Source organism: Oncorhynchus keta, chromosome 15 (assembly GCF_023373465.1).
Source record: "Oncorhynchus keta strain PuntledgeMale-10-30-2019 chromosome 15, Oket_V2, whole genome shotgun sequence".
NCBI classification, from domain to species: Eukaryota; Metazoa; Chordata; class Actinopteri; order Salmoniformes; family Salmonidae; genus Oncorhynchus; species Oncorhynchus keta.
The window spans coordinates 43,566,342-43,589,536 of record NC_068435.1 but is presented as its reverse complement, the minus strand read 5'-3'; the positions used below and the strand labels follow the sequence as shown (position 1 = coordinate 43,589,536).

At 46.8% G+C, this 23,195-nt stretch overlaps 1 protein-coding gene across 1 annotated transcript in view; it reads left to right on the top strand.

Moving 5' to 3' along the window:
• Nucleotides 1-15,160, top strand: part of LOC127907673 (uncharacterized) — a 308,290-nt gene extending 293,130 nt beyond the window's left edge. The window contains exon 2 of the mRNA XM_052464202.1: nt 14,663-15,160. Within this exon, the coding sequence (XP_052320162.1) occupies nt 14,663-15,151 (489 nt within the window). The 3' untranslated portion in view covers nt 15,152-15,160. The remainder of the gene's footprint in view (nt 1-14,662) is intronic.
• The last annotated feature ends 8,035 nt before the right edge of the window (nt 15,161-23,195 follow it).

Sequence of the window (23,195 nt, the reverse complement as noted above, 5' to 3'; positions counted from 1 at the left end):
TGAAGAGTGGGGAAGGGGGAGAATGCGCGAGGTCAACCTCAATCTTCTGCTTTTTAACACACCAGACCGAAACAGCCGGCAGGGAATTCAGCACCACGGAGAGAGCACAAGCATTTTAACAGGACAGATGTACCCCTCTCGCTTTGCTTCCCGTGTGTGTGTGTGTGTGTGTGTGTGTGTGTGTGTGTGTGTGTGTGTGTGTGTGTGTGTGTGTGTGTGTGTGTGTGTGTGTGTGTGTGTGTGTGTGTGTGTGCGTGTGTGTGTGTGTGTGTGTGTGTTCTTTCTGTTTCGGTAAACCTACTAAATTGATGTCAACCCCGCAGTTAATTCCTTATTAGAACCTCCATCCATTGTGTCCGCAGCATCCAACAGACACGCCTCAATCACACCGACAGCATCATTGCATAACATCGTACGCAGCATCATCTGGATATGAGTGCAGCAAAAGTTCAACGTTCACTTTTTTGCTACCATTTCTGTCAAGCCGTCTACGCATAGAATATGATGCATGACGCCGAAGGTGTGCTAGGCAACCAACTACACAGGAAGTACATTCATTTCCAATGGAACTGCAGCATTGCGTTGCAGAGGCAGAGTTGCAATGCGTTCTGTGTGGTCAAATTGTATGCGTGGACTTGACAGAAATAGTAGCAAAAGGTGACTGTTGAACTTTTGTGGCACACATATCCACCAACATTCACCTTCTGCTACCATTTCTGTCAAGCCGGTAGTCTACACATACAATTTGATCCATATTTTGATCCATCCATTTTATGCACCACACCGAACTCACTGCAACTGCCTCTGCAACGCAATGCTTCAAGGCAAACGTAGCGTTCCATTGGAAATGAATGTAGTGTACTTCTGGTGTAACGGATGTGAAACGGCTAGCGGTCACGGCTAGTTAGCGGTGGCGCAGCGCTAAATAGCGTTTCCATCGGTGACATCACTTGCTCTGAGACCTTGAAGTGGTGGTTCCCCTTGCTCTGCAAGGGCCGTGGCTTTTGTGGAGCGATGGGTAACGATGCTTCGTGGGTGACTGGCGTTGATGTGTGCAGAGGGTCCCTGGTTCGCGCCTGGGTATTGGCGAGGGGACCGTCTAAAGTTTTGTACCAAAATGCAATGACGCTGTACGTGTGATCAAGGTGTTATGGTTTAACTTTGCTGGATGTCTAGCCTTATTGTCCGTACTTGACTGCATGTGCTTCGCTTTTCAACTAGCTTAAAGCCAGCTAGTTGGAGTGTGTGTGTGTGTGTGTGTGTGTGTGTGTGTGTGTGTCTGTGTGTGAGTGTGTACACCAGTTGAAAATATCGAACGCATGCGTACAGCAGCATTTCGGTACACCATAATTACATTCATTTCCACTGAAACACTGCATTGCGTTGCAGAGGCAGTTGCAGTGCGTTCGGTGTGGTGCATAAATTGGATTTAGAAATTGACTGATTTAATTAGGTTCGATTTCAAGTTTTCATTCATTTTTGGATGCTGATCATGGCCGATTCCACTGCACTCCACGAGGAGACTGCGTGGCAGGCTGACCACCTGTTACGCGAGTGCAGCAAGGAGCCAAGAAGGTAAGTTGCTAGCTAGCGTTAAACTTGTCTTATAAAAAACAATCAATCTTAACATAATCACGAGTTAACTACACATGGTTGATGATATTGCTAGTTTAACTAGCTTGTCCCGAGTTGCATATAATCAATGCGGTGCCTGTTAAATTATCATCAAATCACAGCCTACTTCGCCAGACTGGTGATGATTTAACAAAAGCACATTCGCGAAAAAAGCACAATCGTTGCACCAGTGTACCTAACCATGAACATCAATGCCTTTCTTAAAATCAATACACAGAAGTATGTATTTTTAAACCTGCATATTTAGTTATTTTAATGTTAGCCGGCACAGCCAGAAGAGGACTGGCCACCCCACATAGCCTGGTTCCTCTCTAGGTTTCTTCCTAGGTTTTGGCCTTTCTAGGGAGTTTTTCCTAGCCACCGTGCTTCTACACCTGCATTGCTTGCTGTTTGGGGTTTTAGGCTGGGTTTCTGTACAGTACTTTGAGATATCAGCTGATGTACGAAGGGCTATATAAATAACATTTGATTGATTGATTGATTGATTGAATATTAACTAGGTCAATTGTGTCACTTCCCTTGCTTTCCAGTGCAAGCAGAGTCAGGGTAATGTCCCGTTCTGACCTTAGTTCTGTTATTATATCTTTGTTTTAGTATGGTCAGGGTGTGAGTTGCGTGAGTTGTCTATATTCTCTTTTCTATAATTTGGGATTTCTGTGTTTGGCCTAGTATGGTTCTCAATCAGAGGCAGCTGTCAATAGTTGTCCGTGATTGAGAGTCTTACTAAGGTAGCCTGGTTTCACTTTTGAGTTGTGGGTGTTTGTCTTCCGTGTCAGTGTTTGTTACCACAGGGGACTGTTTAGTTTATTCACGTTTATTGTTTTGTTCCAGTGTTCTGTTGTGTTTGAATAAACATTATGGACACTTACCACGCTGCGGCATTGGTCCTCCGATCCTTCTCACTACTCCTCCTCAGAAGAGGAGGACAAAAACCCTTACAGGTCCATGCAGCAGTTTGGGCCGCCTGGCTCGTTGCGAACTGTGTGAAGACCATTTCTTCCTAACAAAGACCGTAATTCATTTGCCAGAACTGTACATAATTATGACATAACAATGAATGTTGTGCAATGTAACAGCAATATTTAGACTTAGGGTTGCCACCTGTTTGATGAAATTTGGCGGCAGGGTAGCCTAGTGGTTAGAGCGTTGGACTAGTAACCGGAAGGTTGTGAGTTCAAACCCCCGAGCTGACAAGGTACAAATCTGTCATTCTGCCCCTGAACAGGCAGTTCATTGAAAATAAGAATTTGTTCTTAACTGACTTGCCTGGTTAAATAAAGGTAAAAACAATACGGAACGGTCCTGTATTTCACTGAAAGAACAAATTTTTGGTTTTCGAAATGATAGTTTCGACATTTGAATGAATTTCTGTGTGTTTTTTATATTATAACTAACTTTGATAAAGCAGTCTGAGCAGTCTGACTGAGAGGCAGTAGCAGGCTCGTAAGCATTCATTCAAACAGCACTTTCCTGCGTTTGCCAGCAGCTCTTCGCAATGCTTGAAGCACAGCTCTGTTTATGACTTCAAGTCTATCAGCTCCCGAGATTAGGCTGGCAATACTATAGTGCTCTGGATAAGAGCGTCTGCTAAATGACTTAAATGTAATGTAATGTAATGTGCCAATAAGAACATCCAATAGTCAAAGGTATATGAAATACAAATGGTATAGAGAGAAATAGTCCTCTAATTCCAATAATAACTACAACCTAAAACTTCTTAATTGAGAATATTAAAGAGTCATGTTAAAAGGAACCACCAGCTTTCATATGTTTTCATATGTTCTCATGAACTTAGACGTTAGCTTTTTTACTTGGCACATATATTGCACTTTTACTTTCTTCTCCAACACTGTGTTTTTGCATCATTTAAACCCAATTGAACATGTTTCATTATTCATTTGAGACTAAGTTGATTATATTTGTGTATTATATTAAGTTAAAATAAAAGTGTGTTGTTGTAATTGTCATTATTACAAATATACATGTAAAAATCGGCCGATCAATCAGCACTGGCTTTTTTTGGCCCTCCAATAATTGGTATCAGTATCGGCGTTGAAAAATCATAATCGGTCAACCTCTAATCCAGATGATGCTGCATGCTATTTTGCACAACGACTCTGTTGGTGTGTTCGAAGCGTTAGTGGAGCACCCCAAAGTAGCGTTGTGGACTGCTCCAATGAAAATGAATAACTTTCACCAGAACGCAAAGAGTTTGATACATCTGGTGGACATGAGGCGTACTGCTGAGGCGTACTGCTGAGGCGTACTGCCGCAATGCTTTCAATACTTTCAACTCATGCTTTGGTTTATGTGGTACAAACAGAAGTACATACACAGACTCCAACTAGCTAGCTCTTTTTTTGTTGAATTTTACACCCTTTTCTCCCCAATTTCATGGTATCCAATTGTTAGTAGTTACTATCTTGTCTCATCGCTACAACTCCCGTACGGGCTCGGGAGAGCGAGATGAAGGTCGAAAGCAATGCGCCCTCCGGAACACAACCCGCACTGCTTCTTAACACAGCGCGCATCCAACACGGAAGCCTGGCAATCAGGATAGCGTTCACTGTGCCTGTGTTCTTTTGCCCATCTTAATCTTTTTCTTTTATTGGCCAGTCTGAGATATGGCTTTTTCTTTGCAACTCTGCCTAGAAGGCCAGCATCGCCTTTTCAATGTTGACGTTGAGACTGGTGTTTTGCGGGAACTATTTGCCAGTTGAGGACTTGTGAGGCATCTGTTTCCCAAACTAGACACTCTAATGTACTTGTCCTCTTGCTCAGTTGTGCACCGGGGCCTCAAACTCCTCTTTCTATTCTGGTTAGGGTCAGTTCGCGCTGTTCTGTGAAGGGAGTAGTACACAGGGATGTACGAGATCTGCAGTTTCTTGGTAATTTCTCGCATGGAATGGCCTTCATTTCTCAGAACAAGAATAGTTTGACGAGTTTCAGAAGAAAGTTATTTGTTTCTGGCTTTTTTGAGCCTGTAATCAAACCCACAAATGCTAATGCTCCAGATACTCAACTAGTCTAAAGGCCAGTTTAATTGCTTCTTTAATCAGAAGAACAGTTTTCAGCTGTGCTAACATAATTGCAAAAGGGTTTTCTAATGATCAATTAGCCTTTTAAAATGCTCCTTAACACCAACCCGCAAGCTAACTGCACCAATGTGTCAGAGGAAACACTGTTCAACTGACCACGGAAGGCACCCGGTCCGCCACAAGGAGTCGCTAAAGTGCCATGAGCCATGTAAAGCCCCCACGGCTAAACCCTCCCCTAACCAGGATGATGCTGGGCCAATTGTGAGCCACCCTATGGAATTCCCAGTCACGTCCGGTTGTCTGCCTGGGATCGAACACGGATCTGTAGTGACAACTCAAGCACCATGATGCAGTGCCTTAGACCGCTGCGCCACTCGGGAGGCCCCCCCGAGTCACTACTTTTATCCAATGTACAAAACACAATTTCAAATTTTGCTACATAAGACCGAATCGAGGCAGTCGGTTACATATGCATCAGGTGGACATCGGACATCACACCTACAGCGTCGTTGCTCAGAATGGAACGCAGCATAATCTGGATATGTGTGCAACAAAAGTTCAACATTCACCTTCTGCTACCATTTCTGTCAAGCCGTCGACGCACACAGTTTGAGGCATAGGTTTGATAAATCCAACGTATGCACATAGCAGCGGGAAGTCGTTTTGGGGGTGGTGGTTGATTCGTATATTTTTCTGCAGCACCCTCAGCGCCCCTACATCCCGCGGCTATGCATATGCACCACATATGCAACTGCCTCTGCAATGCAGCAAGGCAAACGGGGCCTTCCATTGGAAATGAATGTACCTCTGGTGAACCAAAAGGCAATGTCGCTGTCAGTGTGATCGAGGTGTTAGGCCTATACCTCAACAGGGTTGCATCAACGTTGCTGCTGGTCGATTTCATTTTAACCAAGATTTTTTTTTTTTTTAAAGAAGAATTGTAGGTTATTATCTAAATCAGTTATGAATCATAGACTATTGAATGCTGTCCGGACATCTTTGCCCTGTGTTCCAGCTGCTAAATAGTGTTCTAGTTCACCGCAGACAGGTTTGGATGATTAACGCTGGGTCACGACCACAATTATATTTACCGCGGATAGCATATCTTCAGCGCACTTCTGTCCGAAATGAGGCTCCTGAAAGACCCATAAAAACGTCAAACACACACTGATTTATGCCGTTTCCCCCTATATCTCAACCTTCGGTTTGTGCTGTGTGTGTGTGTGTACAGCGCACTGCTTCCAGAAATTTGTTACGGGATCCAATTATGATGACGATTGGTTCCGTGTGCCAGCTTTACTCAGATGACCTAATTTCCCGAGTTGGGTGCTGGGAGAGAAAAACAAGCAGTTGTTTTTTTTGTCTCTACTTTTTTCTTTTCTTTTCTCCTTTTCCCTTCTGCCATGAAGCTGCATTCAGTCGTCCATCTGGTGACAAAACAGTGCGCTGTCATGCATTCCAACGGTGACAACGTGATGTGCCTCTTAAACCCGGGTCACTACCCCCCACCACACACACACCGGAGTAGGCGCTTGCGGAAGCAGACAAGCTTCTATAGGTGAACCCCGTGCAAAGTGCTCCAACAGCAAACGGCGTCTGAAGGGCTTCATACAAATGGACACATGGACCCAAGTAAGCCACATGAGAGTTTTCTGTCATTCTTTCCCTCCCCCATCTTCTCTGTGTGCCTCTGTCTCTCTCTTTCGGATGTTTGATCTTCCCTGAGGCTTAGCGTTCATCTCCAGAAGGAAATAACTTGACACTCTCTTGCTTCCTCTTTCTCTCCGTCCCTTTCTAAAAAAAAAAGCACGGAACCTTCTTTCACTTGTTCTCACTTGTTCTCTCCCTGTTCTATTCCTCTTTCATTCAAAGTGAACTGTGAACTCCTGTCTCTCAGCCTTCACCCTCTGTAGGTCAGTTTGCTTCCCAAATGAGCACCAAAAACGAACCCTGGTTGCTGGCGCTTTTAACAAGAGTGTTCGACAAAAAATGCAAAACAATTTGCCACTACAACCAGGGGTGATTGATTAAGGGAGATCACAACAAAATACAGGTGGAGCAGAGTTCCCAAAAGAGTTTCTTTCAACCTCATACACATAAATATAGAAGAGGAGTAAGCTTGGGGGGACTGATAGGGGTGCAGAGGTGATGACAGGGTCATCTGCCTAGTCAAGCCCAGACCCCAAAACTCATTCTGGGGTCTCCCCCCCACTCCCTCCTTTTCTCTCCCTCTTTCAGACTCAGTCATGTGGTAATGTCTCTATTGTGGCAGGCTGAAGGCTAAATGGCTGACAGCTTGGAACTGGCATTAACCAGAAAGAAAGACTTCCAGCCCTAATCAGGCTAGTGAGCAGTGAGGGCCTTTAGGAAGAACTGCTGCCTAGGTCTGGGTAAGAAGGAACACCCCTGGCTCTGACTAAAAAAGAAAAAGCGAGTGTTGGTCTCTCTCTCTCTCTCGCTCTCTCTCTGTGCTTAGCTTCGCTCTCTTTCTGTCTCACTCTTTCTCAAACACACACTACCTATCACGTATGCACACACGCTTTCTCTATCTCTCTAGGGACATATACACACACAGCTCTTTCTCTTTCTCGCATTCACTTTCTCTCTTTCACACACACACACCCGCACACGCACACACAGGCAGACAGGGCGATTCGTCATGTCAGAGAAGCTCACAGTGCCGCCACACAAAAGGTGAGTGGGAGTGTGGGAAAGGCCAGTGCACAAAGCCAACCTTGCCCCCGCCTGCCTCCTCTTGGCTGGGGCAGACACAGCCCTCAGCCCCTCTAACCCCCATCCTCCTCCACGGGCCCCCAATGCAGTACCCCAATCCCCAGCCCCTCAACCTCAGGCCAGACTGTTATCCAGCCTCCTCCACAAAGACAGAGGATCAGTCCCAAATGCCACCCTATTCCCTATGTACTACACTACTTTTGACCAGGGCCCATAGGGAACAGGGTGCCATTTGGGATGCATGGAGACCACTGCTCTCCAACGGCTCTGGCAGACAGAGATAGAGAGAGTCCGCTCTAACCTCTTCATGCTGCTACTCGCGAAGAGAGAAAGTGAAGAGAGAATAGATCTCCTCCTCTTCGCCCGCTCAGCTGTCCCTACAAAGACAGAAAGAAAAACAGTCTCTTCCTCTCCCGTCGTTCTCTCTCTCCGCCATCCTTCAAGTGCGTACCTGACTTCTTGTCCATACCTACGCTGCAGTTGTGCAGCTGGGAAGGGGAAGACTGGACACACAAACACAAACACATACTGCTGGGGAAAGGTTCACTTACATAACGAGTCATTGTTTAATATTTGATAAAAACTGACCTTCCTTTCCTGTATCATGTTCATGAGCCTCGGGGAGTAAAGAAATAAAGAACGCACACCCTTAGAAGCAAGGCGGACACTGCAACAAGGTCTCACAGTCTCTCGTCAGAATTAGACGTTTCTTAAACGTTACATTTCAAAGTACATTTCAAAGTTGTTTGTCACGTTCTGACCTTAGTTCCTTTGTTTTTGTCTTTGTTTAGTATGGTCAGGGCGTGAGTTGGGTGGGTTGTCTATGTTACTTTTTCTATGTTTTCTATGTCTGCGTTTGGCCTGATATGGTTCTCAATCAGAGGCAGCTGTCTATCGTTGTCCCTGATTGAGAACCATATTTAGGTAGCCTGTTTTCCTTCATGTTCTGTGGGTGGTTATTTTCAGTCTTTGTGTGTCTGCACCAGATAGAACTGTTTCGGTTGTCACTTTGTTGTTTTGTATTTTTGAAGTGTTCAGTTTCTTATTAAAAAGATGAACACTAAGCACGCTGCGCTTTGGTCCTCTCCTTCTTCCCAAGACAGCCGTTACATTGTTCCAAACGTCAAATTTCTAAGAGTTTAAGGTTAAGTTGAGGCATTAACTCCACATTTTTAAGATTAGGGTTAAGTTTAGACATTAACTCCGGATGGTTAAGGTATCGGTTCAAGGTTTGGGATAGGCTTAAAGCTAAAATCTCAAAAACAACTTTCTATTGCTGGATTTGAACATGCAACCTTTGGCAACAGAGGCAGATGCCCATCTGCCATTCTCGTCTACAACAAACTCCCATCTACAACGCCCTAGCACAGAGTCCCAAGTGGTGCACGTTTTCATTGTTTTGCCCTAGCACTACACAGCTGATTTAAATTATCAACTAATCATCAAGCTTTGATAATTGAATCAGCTGTGTAATGTTAGGGAAAAAAACAGAACGTGCACCACCGAGTTTGGGAAACGCTGCCCTAGCAAAACCGAAACCTACTTGATGGGAACGGTGCTCACTGTTTCCACGTCATCTCCCAACATCCTTAGACATGGATGGATGTCTAATACAGACTTGTATCATGGGTGACATGACTGGGACAGACTGGCGGAGCTATCAGTGAATCTGACAGGTGGACAAATGAAACTGCCGTGAAGGAGCACTGCTGATGGACGCCATTTTGTGCCTGTAATCTCCCCCACACGGATCTGAGGGCCTGAGTGACAGGCAGTTGGCAGTGCAGACTGTTGAGTCAGGGGAAACTGCAATCATATCCTGCTTGTTAAGAGCCCTATCGATGGAGGGATGTCCAGAGCGAGATAAAGATTAATTTGATTGTATGAGGGATGTCAATCAGTCATTCTGCCGCTCGCGCTCCACTGTACTCCTCTTTTCCAGTGATTCTTCCTCTCGTCTCCAATTAAACTGATATATCATCACAAAGGAGTTTCGAACAAGGGCAGAACATGTAAGATGAAAGGGTTTATTTAATATGTAACCAAACGTTCACAATCTCTCCCCTCATCCATTGTATCCGCCGGCAGACCTAGGAGAGAGAGATATACATGTGTATCTAGCCACACACACACACACACACATGATTTGTCACCATCTCTCTCGGCACAGAGAGGCCTGCGCTAATGGACACACACTGTGTGTGCTAAACAAATTAGACCCATTACTGAGAGCGAGAGAGAGAGAGAGAGAGAGAGAGCAGAAGAGAGGAAAAATGGTACAGAAGGAGAGAGAAAGGGATAGAGAGATATGAGAGAGAGAACAGGAGAGAGCAACAGAGAGAAGGAGATAAAGGAACACTAGATAGAGTGACAGATGGAGGGAGAAGAGTGAAAGTTAATACAGACAGGGGAAGAGTGAGGGGACAGAGAGAGATAGAGATTTATGAGAGAGAGAGAGAGAGAGAGAGAGAGGAGCAGAGATGGAGAGAGAAATATGTGAGAGGCACAGTAATGGTTATTGGGCACTCTGCAGTGTGTGTGTGTGTGTGTGTGTGTGTTGGATAAGCTGGTCACTGGTTCCCGGAGGTGTGTTCTAGGACCATCACCAAGTCTAGATGTCTGAATAGTGAACACACTCTCATGAGGGGGAGTAAATGCATTATCATTCATCACACATAACTCTCTCTCAATCACTCATGCACACAAACACACACACACACACACGTAATACTACACTGACTGTGAGCCAGACTCATCCATCTCCATGCATACATGTGTGTGTGAGGTGTAATTAATTTAACCCGGCGGGGTTGGAAGGGTGATAGCCGTAGTGATTCTCTCTCACGTCTGATTGTTCCATAATCAGATTGACACACAGCCAGACAGAGGGGGGGGGGGGGGTATTCCTCTCCGTTCTCCCCTTTCTCACCACCTTCACCTTTTTATCTGTCTCTATGCTACACTTCCTCTCCTCCTTGCTCCCCCCCCCCTCTCTCATACCGCCTCATCCTCCATCTTCCTGTCTCTTTCTGTCTGCTCCCCTCTTCTCCTCCCTCCCCCTCACTTATCCTCTTTCCTCCCCCCTCCCCCTCTCTCCCCCCGTGGAGATATAAACACATCATTGTGTCTGAGCACTGATCACATTACCTGTATTAATGTACCCAATAACCACAGCACCTACTGTGTGTGTGTGTGTGTGTGTGTGTGTGTGTGTGTGTGTGTGTGTGTGTGTGTGTGTGTGTGTGTGTGTGTGTGTGTGTGTGTGTGTGTGTGTGTGTGTGTGTGTGTGTGTGTGTGTGTGTGTGTGTGTGTGTATTTGTGTGTATTTGTGTGTATTTGTGTGTCTGCGTATGTTTGTGTGTACAGGCTTACCAGCTGCCTCAGGTCTCCAGTGATCTATACAGCTATCTCACTCACTGATTAATATTTACATTTCAGAGAGTACACACACTCTGGCGAGAACGATCCTTTTATATCGGAAAACATCTGATAAAGCCGATGTGGTGGCAAGAGCTCTACATTAAAACACTTGAGTGGTAGCACTGGTGCTCCCAATTTAAACAAGTTAGGATCACCGCGTGAAATATAGGAGCACCAGGTTATATTTTGTGTATTGATTGAGGTACAGTCTATATGTATTCTAACTACTTATTAAGCACATGCTGTGCCCTAACACTGTAAATATGTGCATGCCAAATGTGTATGTAAAATGTATGTATGTATCCAAAAATGTATCCAAAAAAGACAGACTTTTGAAAAATTAACTATTTTTCATAAAATTGTACAGTTATCTTAGCTAGCTGAATTGCTAGCAGAATTGTTTACTTGTTGCTAAGCAGTTGCTAGGGACTCTCCTGGAAGAAGCTAGCTAGCTTACAAAGAATAACAACAAAAATATCTAGTTAACAGAAGAAAGGAAGACAAAATAAGGACAAAAGAAGGACAGAAGAAAAAGGAAAAGAAAGAGGACAACAAAGTGAAACAGTCAGCACTTCTATTGCAACTTCGTAAGTCGTCCTAACGTAGTCTACACTGCTATCTGCCCAGCAGCTAGCCAGCTAGCAAACGTCCACCGTCTACCGAATAGCAGCACTGTAGAAACTATTACACTCAACTGAACGACTTGATTAGTGTAGTCTTAGCTAGCTACATAGTTGTCTTTGCTGTCTTCGTATCCAAGATAATTGTGTAGTTTAGAGCGTGTAGTCTTAGAGTGATTATCTTAATTTACCGAGGTTAGCTAGCCAGCTATTTGTCGTCCTTAACGTAGGAGACACTGCTAGCTAGCCAACAGCTAGCCAACGTCTACTGAATAGAACTTCCGCACTCAACAACCCGGTCGCATTCCGTCGCTCCACAGGTAGTATCACATTTTCATTTCATTTCATTACAGCACAACGGTTTGATTTGTTTGATCGTAGCTAGCTACATAGCTAGCTACATTCTGTGTATCAAAGATAATTGTGTAGTCTAGAGCGATTTTCTAGGTTAGCTAGCCAGCTATTGTCGTTCTTTTAACGCAACGTAACGTAATCAACACTGCTAGCTAGCCAGCTAGCCCCGAATAGCAGCACTGTAGAAACTATTACACTCAACGGAACGACTTGATTAGTGTAGTGTCAACAACGCAGCCACTGCCAGCTAGCCTACAAAGTCAACAATGCAGCCACTGCCAGCTAGCCTACTTTAGCAGTACTGTATCATTTTAATCATTTTAGTCAATAAGATTCTTGCTACGTTTTAACTTTCTGAACATTCGAGACGTGTAGTCCACTTGTCATTCCAATCTCCTTGCATTAGCGTAGCCTCTTCTGTAGCCTGTCAACTATGTGTCTGTCTATCCCTGTTATCTCCTCTCTGCACAGACCATACAAACGCTCCACACCGCGTTTCGCTGCCACCCTAATTTGGTGGTCCCAGCGCACGACCCACGTGGAGTTCCAGGTCTCCGGTAGCCTCTGGAACTGCCGATCTGCGGCCAACAAGGCAGAGTTCATCTCAGCCTATGCCTCCTCCAGTCCCTCAACTTCTTGGCACTGACGGAAACATGGATCACCACAGATAACACTGCTACTCCTACTGCTCTCTCTTCGTCCGCCCACGTGTTCTCGCACACCCCGAGAGCTTCTGGTCAGCGGGGTGGTGGCACCGGGATCCTCATCTCTCCCAAGTGGTCATTCTCTCTTTCTCCCCTTACCCATCTGTCTATCGCCTCCTTGGAATTTCATGCTGTCACAGTTACCAGCCCTTTCAAGCTTAACATCCTTATCATTTATCGCCCTCCAGGTCCCCTCGGAGAGTTCATCAATGAGCTTGATGTCTTGATAAGCTCCTTTCCTGAGGACGGCTCACCTCTCACAGTTCTGGGCGACTTTAACCTCCCCACGTCTACCTTTGACTCATTCCTCTCTGCCTCCTTCTTTCCACTCCTTTCCTCTTTTGACCTCACCCTCTCACCTTCCCCCTACTCACAAGGCAGGCAATACGCTCGACCTCATCTTTACTAGATGCTGTTCTTCCACTAACCTCATTGCAACTCCCCTCCAAGTCTCCGACCACTACCTTGTATCCTTTTCCCTCTCGCTCTCATCCAACACTTCCCACACTGCCCCTACTCGGATGGTATCGCGCCGTCCCAACCTTCGCTCTCTCTCCCCCGCTACTCTCTCCTCTTCCATCCTATCATCTCTTCCCTCTGCTCAAACCTTCTCCAACCTATCTCCTGATTCTGCCTCCTCAACCCTCCTCTCCTCCCTTTCTGCATCCTTTGACTCTCTATGTCCCCTATCTTCCAGGCCGGCTCGGTCCTCCCCCCGCTCCGTGGCTCGATGACTCATTGCGAGCTCACAGAACAGGGCTCCGGGCAGCCGAGCGGAAATGGAGGTTCGCCTCCCTGCGGACCTGGCATCCTTTCGCTCCCTCCTCTCTACATTTTCCTCCTCTGTCTCTGCTGCTAAAGCCACTTTCTACCACTCTAAATTCCAAGCATCTGCCTCTAACCCTAGGAAGCTCTTTGCCACCTTCTCCTCCCTCTTGAATCCTCCTCCCCCCCCTCCTCCCTCTCTGCAGATGACTTCGTCAACCATTTTGAAAAGAAGGTCGACGACATCCGATCCTCGTTTGCTAAGTCAAACGACACCGCTGGTTCTGCTCACACTGCCCTACCCTGTGCTCTGACCTCTTTCTCCCCCTCTCTCCAGATGAAATCTCGCGTCTTGTGACGGCCGGCCGCCCAACAACCTGCCCGCTCGACCCTATCCCCTCCTCTCTTCTCCAGACCATTTCCGGAGACCTTCTCCCTTACCTCACCTCGCTCATCAACTCATCCCTGACCGCTGGCTACGTCCCTTCCGTCTTCAAGAGAGCGAGAGTTGCACCCCTTCTGAAAAAACCTACACTCGATCCCTCCGATATCAACAACTACAGACCAGTATCCCTTCTTTCTTTTCTCTCCAAAACTCTTGAACGTGCCGTCCTTGGCCAGCTCTCCCGCTATCTCTCTCAGAATGACCTTCTTGATCCAAATCAGTCAGGTTTCAAGACTAGTCATTCAACTGAGACTGCTCTTCTCTGTATCACGGAGGCGCTCCGCACTGCTAAAGCTAACTCTCTCTCCTCTGCTCTCATCCTTCTAGACCTATCGGCTGCCTTCGATACTGTGAACCATCAGATCCTCCTCTCCACCCTCCCGAGTTGGGCATCTCCGGCGCGGCCCACGCTTGGATTGCGTCCTACCTGACAGGTCGCTCCTACCAGGTGGCGTGGCGAGAATCTGTCTCCCTCACCACGCGCTCTCACCACTGGTGTCCCCCAGGGCTCTGTTCTAGGCCCTCTCCTATTCTCGCTATACACCAAGTCACTTGGCTCTGTCATAACCTCACATGGTCTCTCCTATCATTGCTATGCAGACGACACACAATTAATCTTCTCCTTTCCCCCTTCTGATGACCAGGTGGCGAATCGCATCTCTGCATGTCTGGCAGACATATCAGTGTGGATGACGGATCACCACCTCAAGCTGAACCTCGGCAAGACGGAGCTGCTCTTCCTCCCGGGGAAGGACTGCCCGTTCCATGATCTCGCCATCACGGTTGACAACTCCATTGTGTCCTCCTCCCAGAGCGCTAAGAACCTTGGCGTGATCCTGGACAACACCCTGTCGTTCTCAACTAACATCAAGGCGGTGGCCCGTTCCTGTAGGTTCATGCTCTACAACATCCGCAGAGTGACCCTGCCTCACACAGGAAGCGGCGCAGGTCCTAATCCAGGCACTTGTCATCTCCCGTCTGGATTACTGCAACTCGCTGTTGGCTGGGCTCCCTGCCTGTGCCATTAAACCCCTACAACTCATCCAGAACGCCGCAGCCCGTCTGGTGTTCAACCTTCCCAAGTTCTCTCACGTCACCCCGCTCCTCCGCTCTCTCCACTGGCTTCCAGTTGAAGCTCGCATCCGCTACAAGACCATGGTGCTTGCCTACGGAGCTGTGAGGGGAACGGCACCTCAGTACCTCCAGGCTCTGATCAGGCCCTACACCCAAACAAGGGCACTGCGTTCATCCACCTCTGGCCTGCTCGCCTCCCTACCACTGAGGAAGTACAGTTCCCGCTCAGCCCAGTCAAAACTGTTCGCTGCTCTGGCTCCCCAATGGTGGAACACACTCCCTCACGACGCCAGGACAGCGGAGTCAATCACCACCTTCCGGAGACACCTGAAACCCCACCTCTTTAAGGAATACCTAGGATAGGATAAAGTAATCCTTCTCACCCCCCTTAAAAGATTTAGATGCACTATTGTAAAGTGACTTCCACTGGATGTCATAAGGTGAATGCACCAATTTGTAAGTCGCTCTGGATAAGAGCGTCTGCTAAATGACTTAAATGTAAATGTGAATGTAATGTATGTACAGTCGTGGCCAAAAGTTTTGAGAATGACACAAATATTCATTTTCACAAAGTCTGCTGCCTCAGTTTGTATGATGGCAATTTGCATAAACTCCAGAATGTTATGAAGAGTGATCAGATGAATTGCAATGAATTGCAAAGTCCCTCTTTGCCATGCAAATGAACTGAATCACAAAAAGACGGTTCCACTGCATTTCAGCCCTGCCACACAAGGAACAGCTGATATGTTGGGTCCATGGCCAGGAAACTCCCCAGACCTTAATTCCATTGAGAACTTCTGGTCAATCCTCAAGAGGCGGATGGACAAACTCCAAGCATTGATTATGCAAGAATGGGCTGCCATCAGTCAGGATGTGGCCCAGAAGTTCATTGACAGCATGCCAGGCCAGATTGCAGAGGTCTTCAAAAAGAAGGGTCAACAATGCAAATATTGACTCTTTGCATCAACTTCATGTAATTGTCAATAAAAGCCTTTGACACTTATGAAATGCTTGTAATTATACTTCAGTATTCCATAGTAACATCTGATAAAAATATCTAAAGACACTGAAGCAGCAACATTTGTGGAAATTAATATTTGTGTCATTCTCAAAACTTTTGGCCACGACTGTATGTATATGTAGTAAAAAAAAAGTTGTAATAAAAACATTTTAAAAAAATAAATAAATAAACACTGGAAATACATTAGTTTATCATAAAAGCTCAAGTATCATTGAAAAAACAAAGTCATTTTTGGAATATTGGGTTTCTACATTGAGTAAAAGCACTATTTTCCTATTGAGATGCAGTACGTTGAACACTGTACCCGTCTCTTTGAAAACGTCAGGTTTGTGAGGATGACATGCAAGACATCTGTCATTCATTCATTGCTATCATCCTCTTGAGCTCCTGAAGAAGCTACCTCTTTCCTTTCTTTCTCTGCGACCAAATATTTAGATATACTGGTAAAGTTACCAGAGGGGTATTATACCAAGCAAGCTACACTGAACAAAAATATCAACTCAAAATGTAAAGTGTTGGTTCCATGTTTCATGAGCTGAAATAAAAGATCTCAGAAATGTTCCATATGCACAAAAAGCTTTATTTTGCTCAATTTTTGTGCACAAATTTGGTAGTGAGCATTTTTCCTTTGCCAAGATAATTCCTCCACCTGACAGGTGTGGCATATGAAGAAGCTGATTAGACAGCATGGTCATTACAGAGGTGCATCTTGTGCTGGAGACAATAAAAGGCCACTCTAAAAGGTGCAGTTTTGTCTCTCAATGCAATGTCACAGATGTCTCAAGTTTTCAGGGAGCGTGCATGGAATGGAATGTTCATTTCTCTACCATAAACCACCTCCAACATCCTTTTATAGAGTTTGGCAGTATGTCCAACCTGCCTCACAACCGCAGACCACGTGTACGGTGTGTGGGCGAGCAGTATACTGATGTTAACGTTGTGAACAGAGTGCCCCGTGGTGGCGGTGGGGTTATGGTATGGGCAGACTGCCCCCGTGGTGGCGGTGGGGTTATGGTATGGGCAGACTGCTGTCCCGTGGTGGCGGTGGGGTTATGGTATGGGCAGACTTCCCCATTTGGCATCTTCACCTGCGGGATTGTCTGGAGGGGGCATCTTTATTTTATTACTTATCTCCAAGCCGTCTTTACTGTGCTTGTCAATGCACCCTTTTTTCAATGCACAAAAGTGTTACATTGCGTGAAGATGAAAATGCTAAATGTCTAATGTGATATGTCTCAACACAAAAAAACAAAAACTAAGTGGATGATGACTCAATTATAGCAAGAGGGAGGGAATATGATTCCATTGGTCCTCATCTCATGGCTCAGTCATTTCATTTAGGGTAAGTGGACTTAGCTGTGAGTTAGCCTGCGCCAGAGCAGGTTAGTTCTGAAGCATAACCATGTGAAGGAGGAGTGCTGAGGTTGCTATAGCCCCCCAACCCCACCACTTCTCCCCCACTGGAATGACGAACCGCCCTTGCTGTCTCTGCCTGGCCGGCTCCCTCCTCTCCACTGGGATTCTCTGCCTCTCTGCCTATGTCCCTGTTACAGTGGCTGAGTCACTGGCTTACTAGGAGGCCTGCTCTTCAATGCCGTCCCTAGGAGGGGTGCATCACGTTGTGCCAGGCTTTTTTTGTGCTATACTCGACTTGAGTGGGTTGAGTCACTGATGTGATCTTCCTGTCCAGTCTTGTGCCCCCTCGGGCGGTGGAGGATATCTTCATGGGCTATACTCAGCCTTGATTCAGGGTAGTAAGTTGGTAGTCTGTTGATATCCCTCTAGTGGGGAGGGGGCTGTGCTTTGGCAAAGTAGGTGGGGTTATGTCCTGCCTGGTTGGCCCTGTCCAAGGTATCGTTGGACGGGGCCACAGTGTCCCACAACCACCCCTGTCTCAGCCTCCAGTATCTATGCTGCAATAGTCTATGTACCGGGGGGCTAGGATCAATCTGTTATATCTGTTGTAATTCTCCTGTCTTATCTGGTGTCCTGTGTGAATTTAAGTATCCTCCCTCTAATTCTCTCTCCCTCCCCTCCTGGAGGACCTGAGCCCTAAGACCATGCATCAGGACTACCTGGCATGATGACTCCATCTGGTAGCGCTGATGACCAGTTTCAACTGTTCTGCCTGTGGCTACGGAACCCTGAGCTGTTAACCGGACGTGCTACCTTGACCCAGACCTACTGTTCTCTCTCTCTCTCTCTCTCTCTCTCTCTCTCTCTCTCTCTCTCTCTCTCTCTCAACCACTATAATTACTATTTGACGCTGCTGGTCATATATGAACATCTTGAAGAACAATCTGGCCTTAGTGGCTATGTACTCTTAGAGTATAATCTCCACCCAGCATAGCCAGAAGAAGACTGGCCACCCCTCAGAGCCTGGTTTCTTCCTAGGTTCCTGTCTTTCTAGGAAGTTTTTCCTAGCCACTGTGCATCTACATCGGCATTGCTTGCTGTTTGGGGTTTTAGGCTGGGTTTCTGTATAAACACTTTGTGACATTTGTTGATGTAAAAAGGGCTTTATAAATACATTTGATTGATTGTTTGATTGACCTGCTTCTGTCTGGTTGGGCGACAAGCAAGCCGTGAAACCATGATGCTAACAAATCTGTACTCGATTAATTCTCGAGGGCACTCAAAAACAACAGTACAAGAGATTTTTTCACAGTTGAACAGTGCTCTCAAAATAACTCCTTGTCTAACAGCAAAATATTTTGTTGCATATGCAACCAAATTGTATGCACTTTAGAGCACAGATGGTGGCAGTGGTTCAGATTGGGCCCTGTGTACCTGTTTTTTCTAGAGGGGATTGGGACACAACATTTTCACTGTCAATTTTCACTGTCAATATGGGTTGTTAGTGAGCTGCAAGTCCACATTTGGTGGGGTAGCTAGCTGCAAGTCCACATTTGGTGGGGTAGCTAGCTGCAAGTCCACATTTGGTGGGGTAGCTAGCTGCAAGTCCACATTTGGTGGGTAGCTAGCTGCAAGTCCACATTTGGTGGGGTAGCTAGCTGCAAGTCCACATTTGGTGGGTAGCTAGCTGCAAGTCCACATTTGGTGGGGTAGCTAGCTGCAAGTCCACATTTGGTGGGGTAGCTAGCAGCAAGTCCACATTTGGTGGGGTAGCTAGCTGCAAGTCCACATTTGGTGGGTAGCTAGCTGCAAGTCCACATTTGGTGGGGTAGCTAGCTGCAAGTCCACATTTGGTGGGGTAGCTAGCTGCAAGTCCACATTTGGTGGGGTAGCTAGCTGCAAGTCCACATTTGGTGGGGTAGCTAGCAGCAAGTCCACATTTGGTGGGGTAGCTAGCTGCAAGTCCACATTTGGTGGGGTAGCTAGCTGCAAGTCCACATTTGGTGGGGTAGCTAGCTGCAAGTCCACATTTGGTGGGGTAGCTAGCTGCAAGTCCACATTTGGTGGGGTAGCTAGCTGCAAGTCCACATTTGGTGGGGTAGCTAGCTGCAAGTCCACATTTGGTGGGGTAGCTAGCTGCAAGTCCACATTTGGTGGGTAGCTAGCTGCAAGTCCACATTTGGTGGGGTAGCTAGCTGCAAGTCCACATTTGGTGGGGTAGCTAGCTGCAAGTCCACATTTGGTGGGGTAGCTAGCTGCAAGTCCACATTTGGTGGGGTAGCTAGCTGCAAGTCCACATTTGGTGGGTAGCTGCAAGTCCTCATTTGGTGGGTAGCTGCAAGCCCACATTTGGTGGGGTAGCTAGCTGCAAGTCCACATTTGGTGGGGTAGCTGCAAGTCCACATTTGGTGGGGTAGATAGCTGCAAGTCCACATTTGGTGGGGTAGATAGCTGCAAGTCCACATTTGGTGGGTAGCTGCAAGTCCACATTTGGTGGGGTAGCTAGCTGCAAGTCCACATTTGGTGGGATAGCTGCAAGTCCACATTTGGTGGGGTAGCTAGCTGCAAGTCCACATTTGGTGGGGTAGCTAGCTGCAAGTCCACATTTGGTGGGATAGCTGCAAGTCCACATTTGGTGGGGTAGATAGCTGCAAGTCCACATTTGGTGGGGTAGATAGCTGCAAGTCCACATTTGGTGGGGTAGCTAGCTGTCCACAAGTCCACATTTGGTGGGGTAGCTAGCTTCAAGTCCACATTTGGTGGGGTAGCTAGCTGCAAGTCCACATTTGGTGGGGTAGCTAGCTGCAAGTCCACATTTGGTGGGGTAGCTAGCTGCAAGTCCACATTTGGTGGGTAGCTAGCTGCAAGTCCACATTTGGTGGGGTAGCTAGCTGCAAGTTCACATTTGGTGGGGTAGCTAGCTGCAAATTCACATTTGGTGGGGTAGCTAGCTGCAAGTCCACATTTGGTGGGGTAGCTAGCTGCAAGTCCATCATTTGGTGGGTAGCTGCAAGTCCACATTTGGTGGATAGCTGCAAGCCCACATTTGGTGGGTAGCTGCAAGTCCACATTTGGTGGTGTAGCTGCAAGTCCACATTTGGTGGGGTAGATAGCTGCAAGTCCACATTTGGTGGGGTAGATAGCTGCAAGTCCACATTTGGTGGGGTAGCTAGCTGCAAGTCCACATTTGGTGGGGTAGCTAGCTGCAAGTCCACATTTGGTGGGGTAGCTGCAAGTCCACATTTGGTGGGTAGCTGCAAGTCCACATTTGGTGGGGTAGCTGCAAGTCCACATTTGGTGGGGTAGCTGCAAGTCCACATTTGGTGGGGTAGCTGCAAGTCCACATTTGGTGGGGTAGCTGCAAGTCCACATTTGGTGGGGTAGCTGCAAGTCCACATTTGGTGGTGTAGCTGCAAGTCCACATTTGGTGGTGTAGCTGCAAGTCCACATTTGGTGGTGTAGCTGCAAGTCCACATTTGGTGGGGTAGCTGCAAGTCCACATTTGGTGGGGTAGCTGCAAGTCCACATTTGGTGGGGTAGCTGCAAGTCCACATTTGGTGGGGTAGCTAGCATTTGGTGGGGGTAGCAAGTGCAAGTCCACATTTGGTGGGGTAGCTGCAAGTCCACATTTGGTGGGGTAGCTGCAAGTCCACATTTGGTGGTGTAGCTGCAAGTCCACATTTGGTCCACATTTGTAGCTGCAAGTCCACATTTGGTGGGTAGCTAGCTGCAAGTCCACATTTGGTGGGGTAGCTAGCTGCAAGTCCACATTTGGTGGGGTAGCTGCAAGCTGCAGGTCCACATTTGGTGGGGTAGCTGCAAGCTTTAAGTCCACATTTGGTGGGGTAGCTAGCTTTAAGTCCACATTTGGTGGTGTAGCTAGCTGCAAGTCCACATTTGGTGGGGTAGCTAGCTGCAAGTCCACATTTGGTGGGGTAGCTAGTTGCAAGTCCACATTTGGTGGTGTAGCTGCAAGTCCACATTTGGTGGGGTAGCTAGCTGCAAGTTCACATTTGGTGGGGTAGCTAGCTGCAGGTCCACATTTGGTGGGGTAGCTAGCTTTAAGTCCACATTTGGTGGGGTAGCTAGCTTTAAGTCCACATTTGGTGGGGTAGCTAGCTACAAGTCCACATTTGGTGGTGTAGCTAGCTGCAAGTTCACATTTGGTGGGGTAGCTAGCTGCAAGTCCACATTTGGTGGGGTAGCTAGCTGCAAGTCCACATTTTGTGGGTAGCTAGCTGCAAGTCCACATTTGGTGGGGTAGCTAGCTGCAAGTTCACATTTGGTGGTGTAGCTAGCTGCAAGTCCACATTTGGTGGGGTAGCTAGCTGCAAGTCCACATTTGGTGGGGTAGGAATCCATACTTGCTCACAACTGAAAGTATTCTCTGATAAGCAATGAGTCATTCTTTATCCTTATGCTGCCAGCTGCTCAAAGCCAAGTCTCTTCTGTCTACAGTGCTGGACTCTCGACACAGAGGATCAGCAGGCCAGGTCCATCCAGGGGCTTGCCTGAGGACACAGGGCCCAGAAGGAGGCTCCCTGCTGGGCCAAAGGGACACAGTGGCTGCCTGTGTTTCCAAACATGGGCCTCTCAATGCCCAGAGGTCAGGCCTTCATTATAATTTAGGCCAAACAGAGGGGCCCTTGCGCTTTCATAGGCACACACACATACACAAATTCAGAGTTAGAGTTTAAATTCTGACCCTTTTTAACCCCACAGCGACAAGACTGAGAAAGGAAAGAAGGGGAGGAGTGATAGGGGAGGGGCATAATAAAAAAGAGAGGGAGAGAGACAGATGGGGGTAGTTAGCACTGAGGAGTGTGTTCATGATTAGAAGCAAGTGCGAGAGAGACAGAGAGAGAGTGTGAGAGAGAGACAGAGACAGAGACAGAGACACAGACAGACAGACAGAGAGAGACAGAGAGAGACAGAGAGAGGGAGAGAGGCAGAGAGACAGAGAGAGAGAGAGAGAGAGAGAGAGAGAGAGAGAGAGAGAGAGAGACTAGATCTGTATTGTTGGTCAATGGGAGTTACACTGTGAAGTGTAGGATCAAAGAAAGAAAGTCAAAGTTAAACCAGAAGAGGGAGATATTAAGTCTAGATGCACAAAGCATTAAAAGGGTAGGCATGTTCTTTGAGCTCAGCCACCATCCACTCACTGTCAGATGTGCGCCATCTAGCGGTAGTGCAGTGAAACATCATAAACGGAGACCTGTTTGCTGTCGAGGACACTGACATGACTGAATTCACAGCTATTGCGATAATTTGGGGAAAAAAACTAAGAAATCATTTGTTTGGATTCTGTACTATGTGTAAGTATCTAGATCTGAGTACTTTAAATGCATTTTTACAGTCCAAAAAAACAGAAAAAAAACAGCAAGTGACCCTCTCTATGCCTCTGCTACCCCAATTCCTTTTAACAACTTGAAGATGAGGAGAGAGAGCCAGAGAGGGCAATTTGTGAGCTATTGAAAGGCTAGTGACCAGCGGCCACTGAGGCGGCAAAGACCCCTCTATCTAAAAAGATTGTTTCTGGATCAGCTGGCGGCATTAAGCTGAACTGAACCATGAAGCGCCGTGAAGCCGCGTGCTCTCCCGTAATTAAAGCGCTTATTGATTACCGCGCTCTAGCGTACCATGGACCAGGACCGCAGGACTCGAGGCAGGTCGTGACTGGCGGCAGCTGCTTTGTCAGCCTGATAGGATACTTCAATTGTAGCCTTTACTATCTGAATGGTATGCTAATAGCTTATAGGATTCGTTTCAGTCGATTATTGATGGTTTCCAAGTGGACGGTTGGTCCACATTCGCAGCATTGTGCGGGGGAACGTCAAATAGGGAGAAGAGGAGATGGACGGGTGTGAATTCCACTTCAAGTCCATCAATTCGAGAGATTGACATTTAAAAAGTAATCTCTTAAAATGAATGGCACTTGTGGATTCTTCAATTGGAACTTCATTCCATCTCCAGAATTGACTGCATTGAATTGGAATTGAGCCCAGCACAGATAGCTACTTCTGAAAGAGG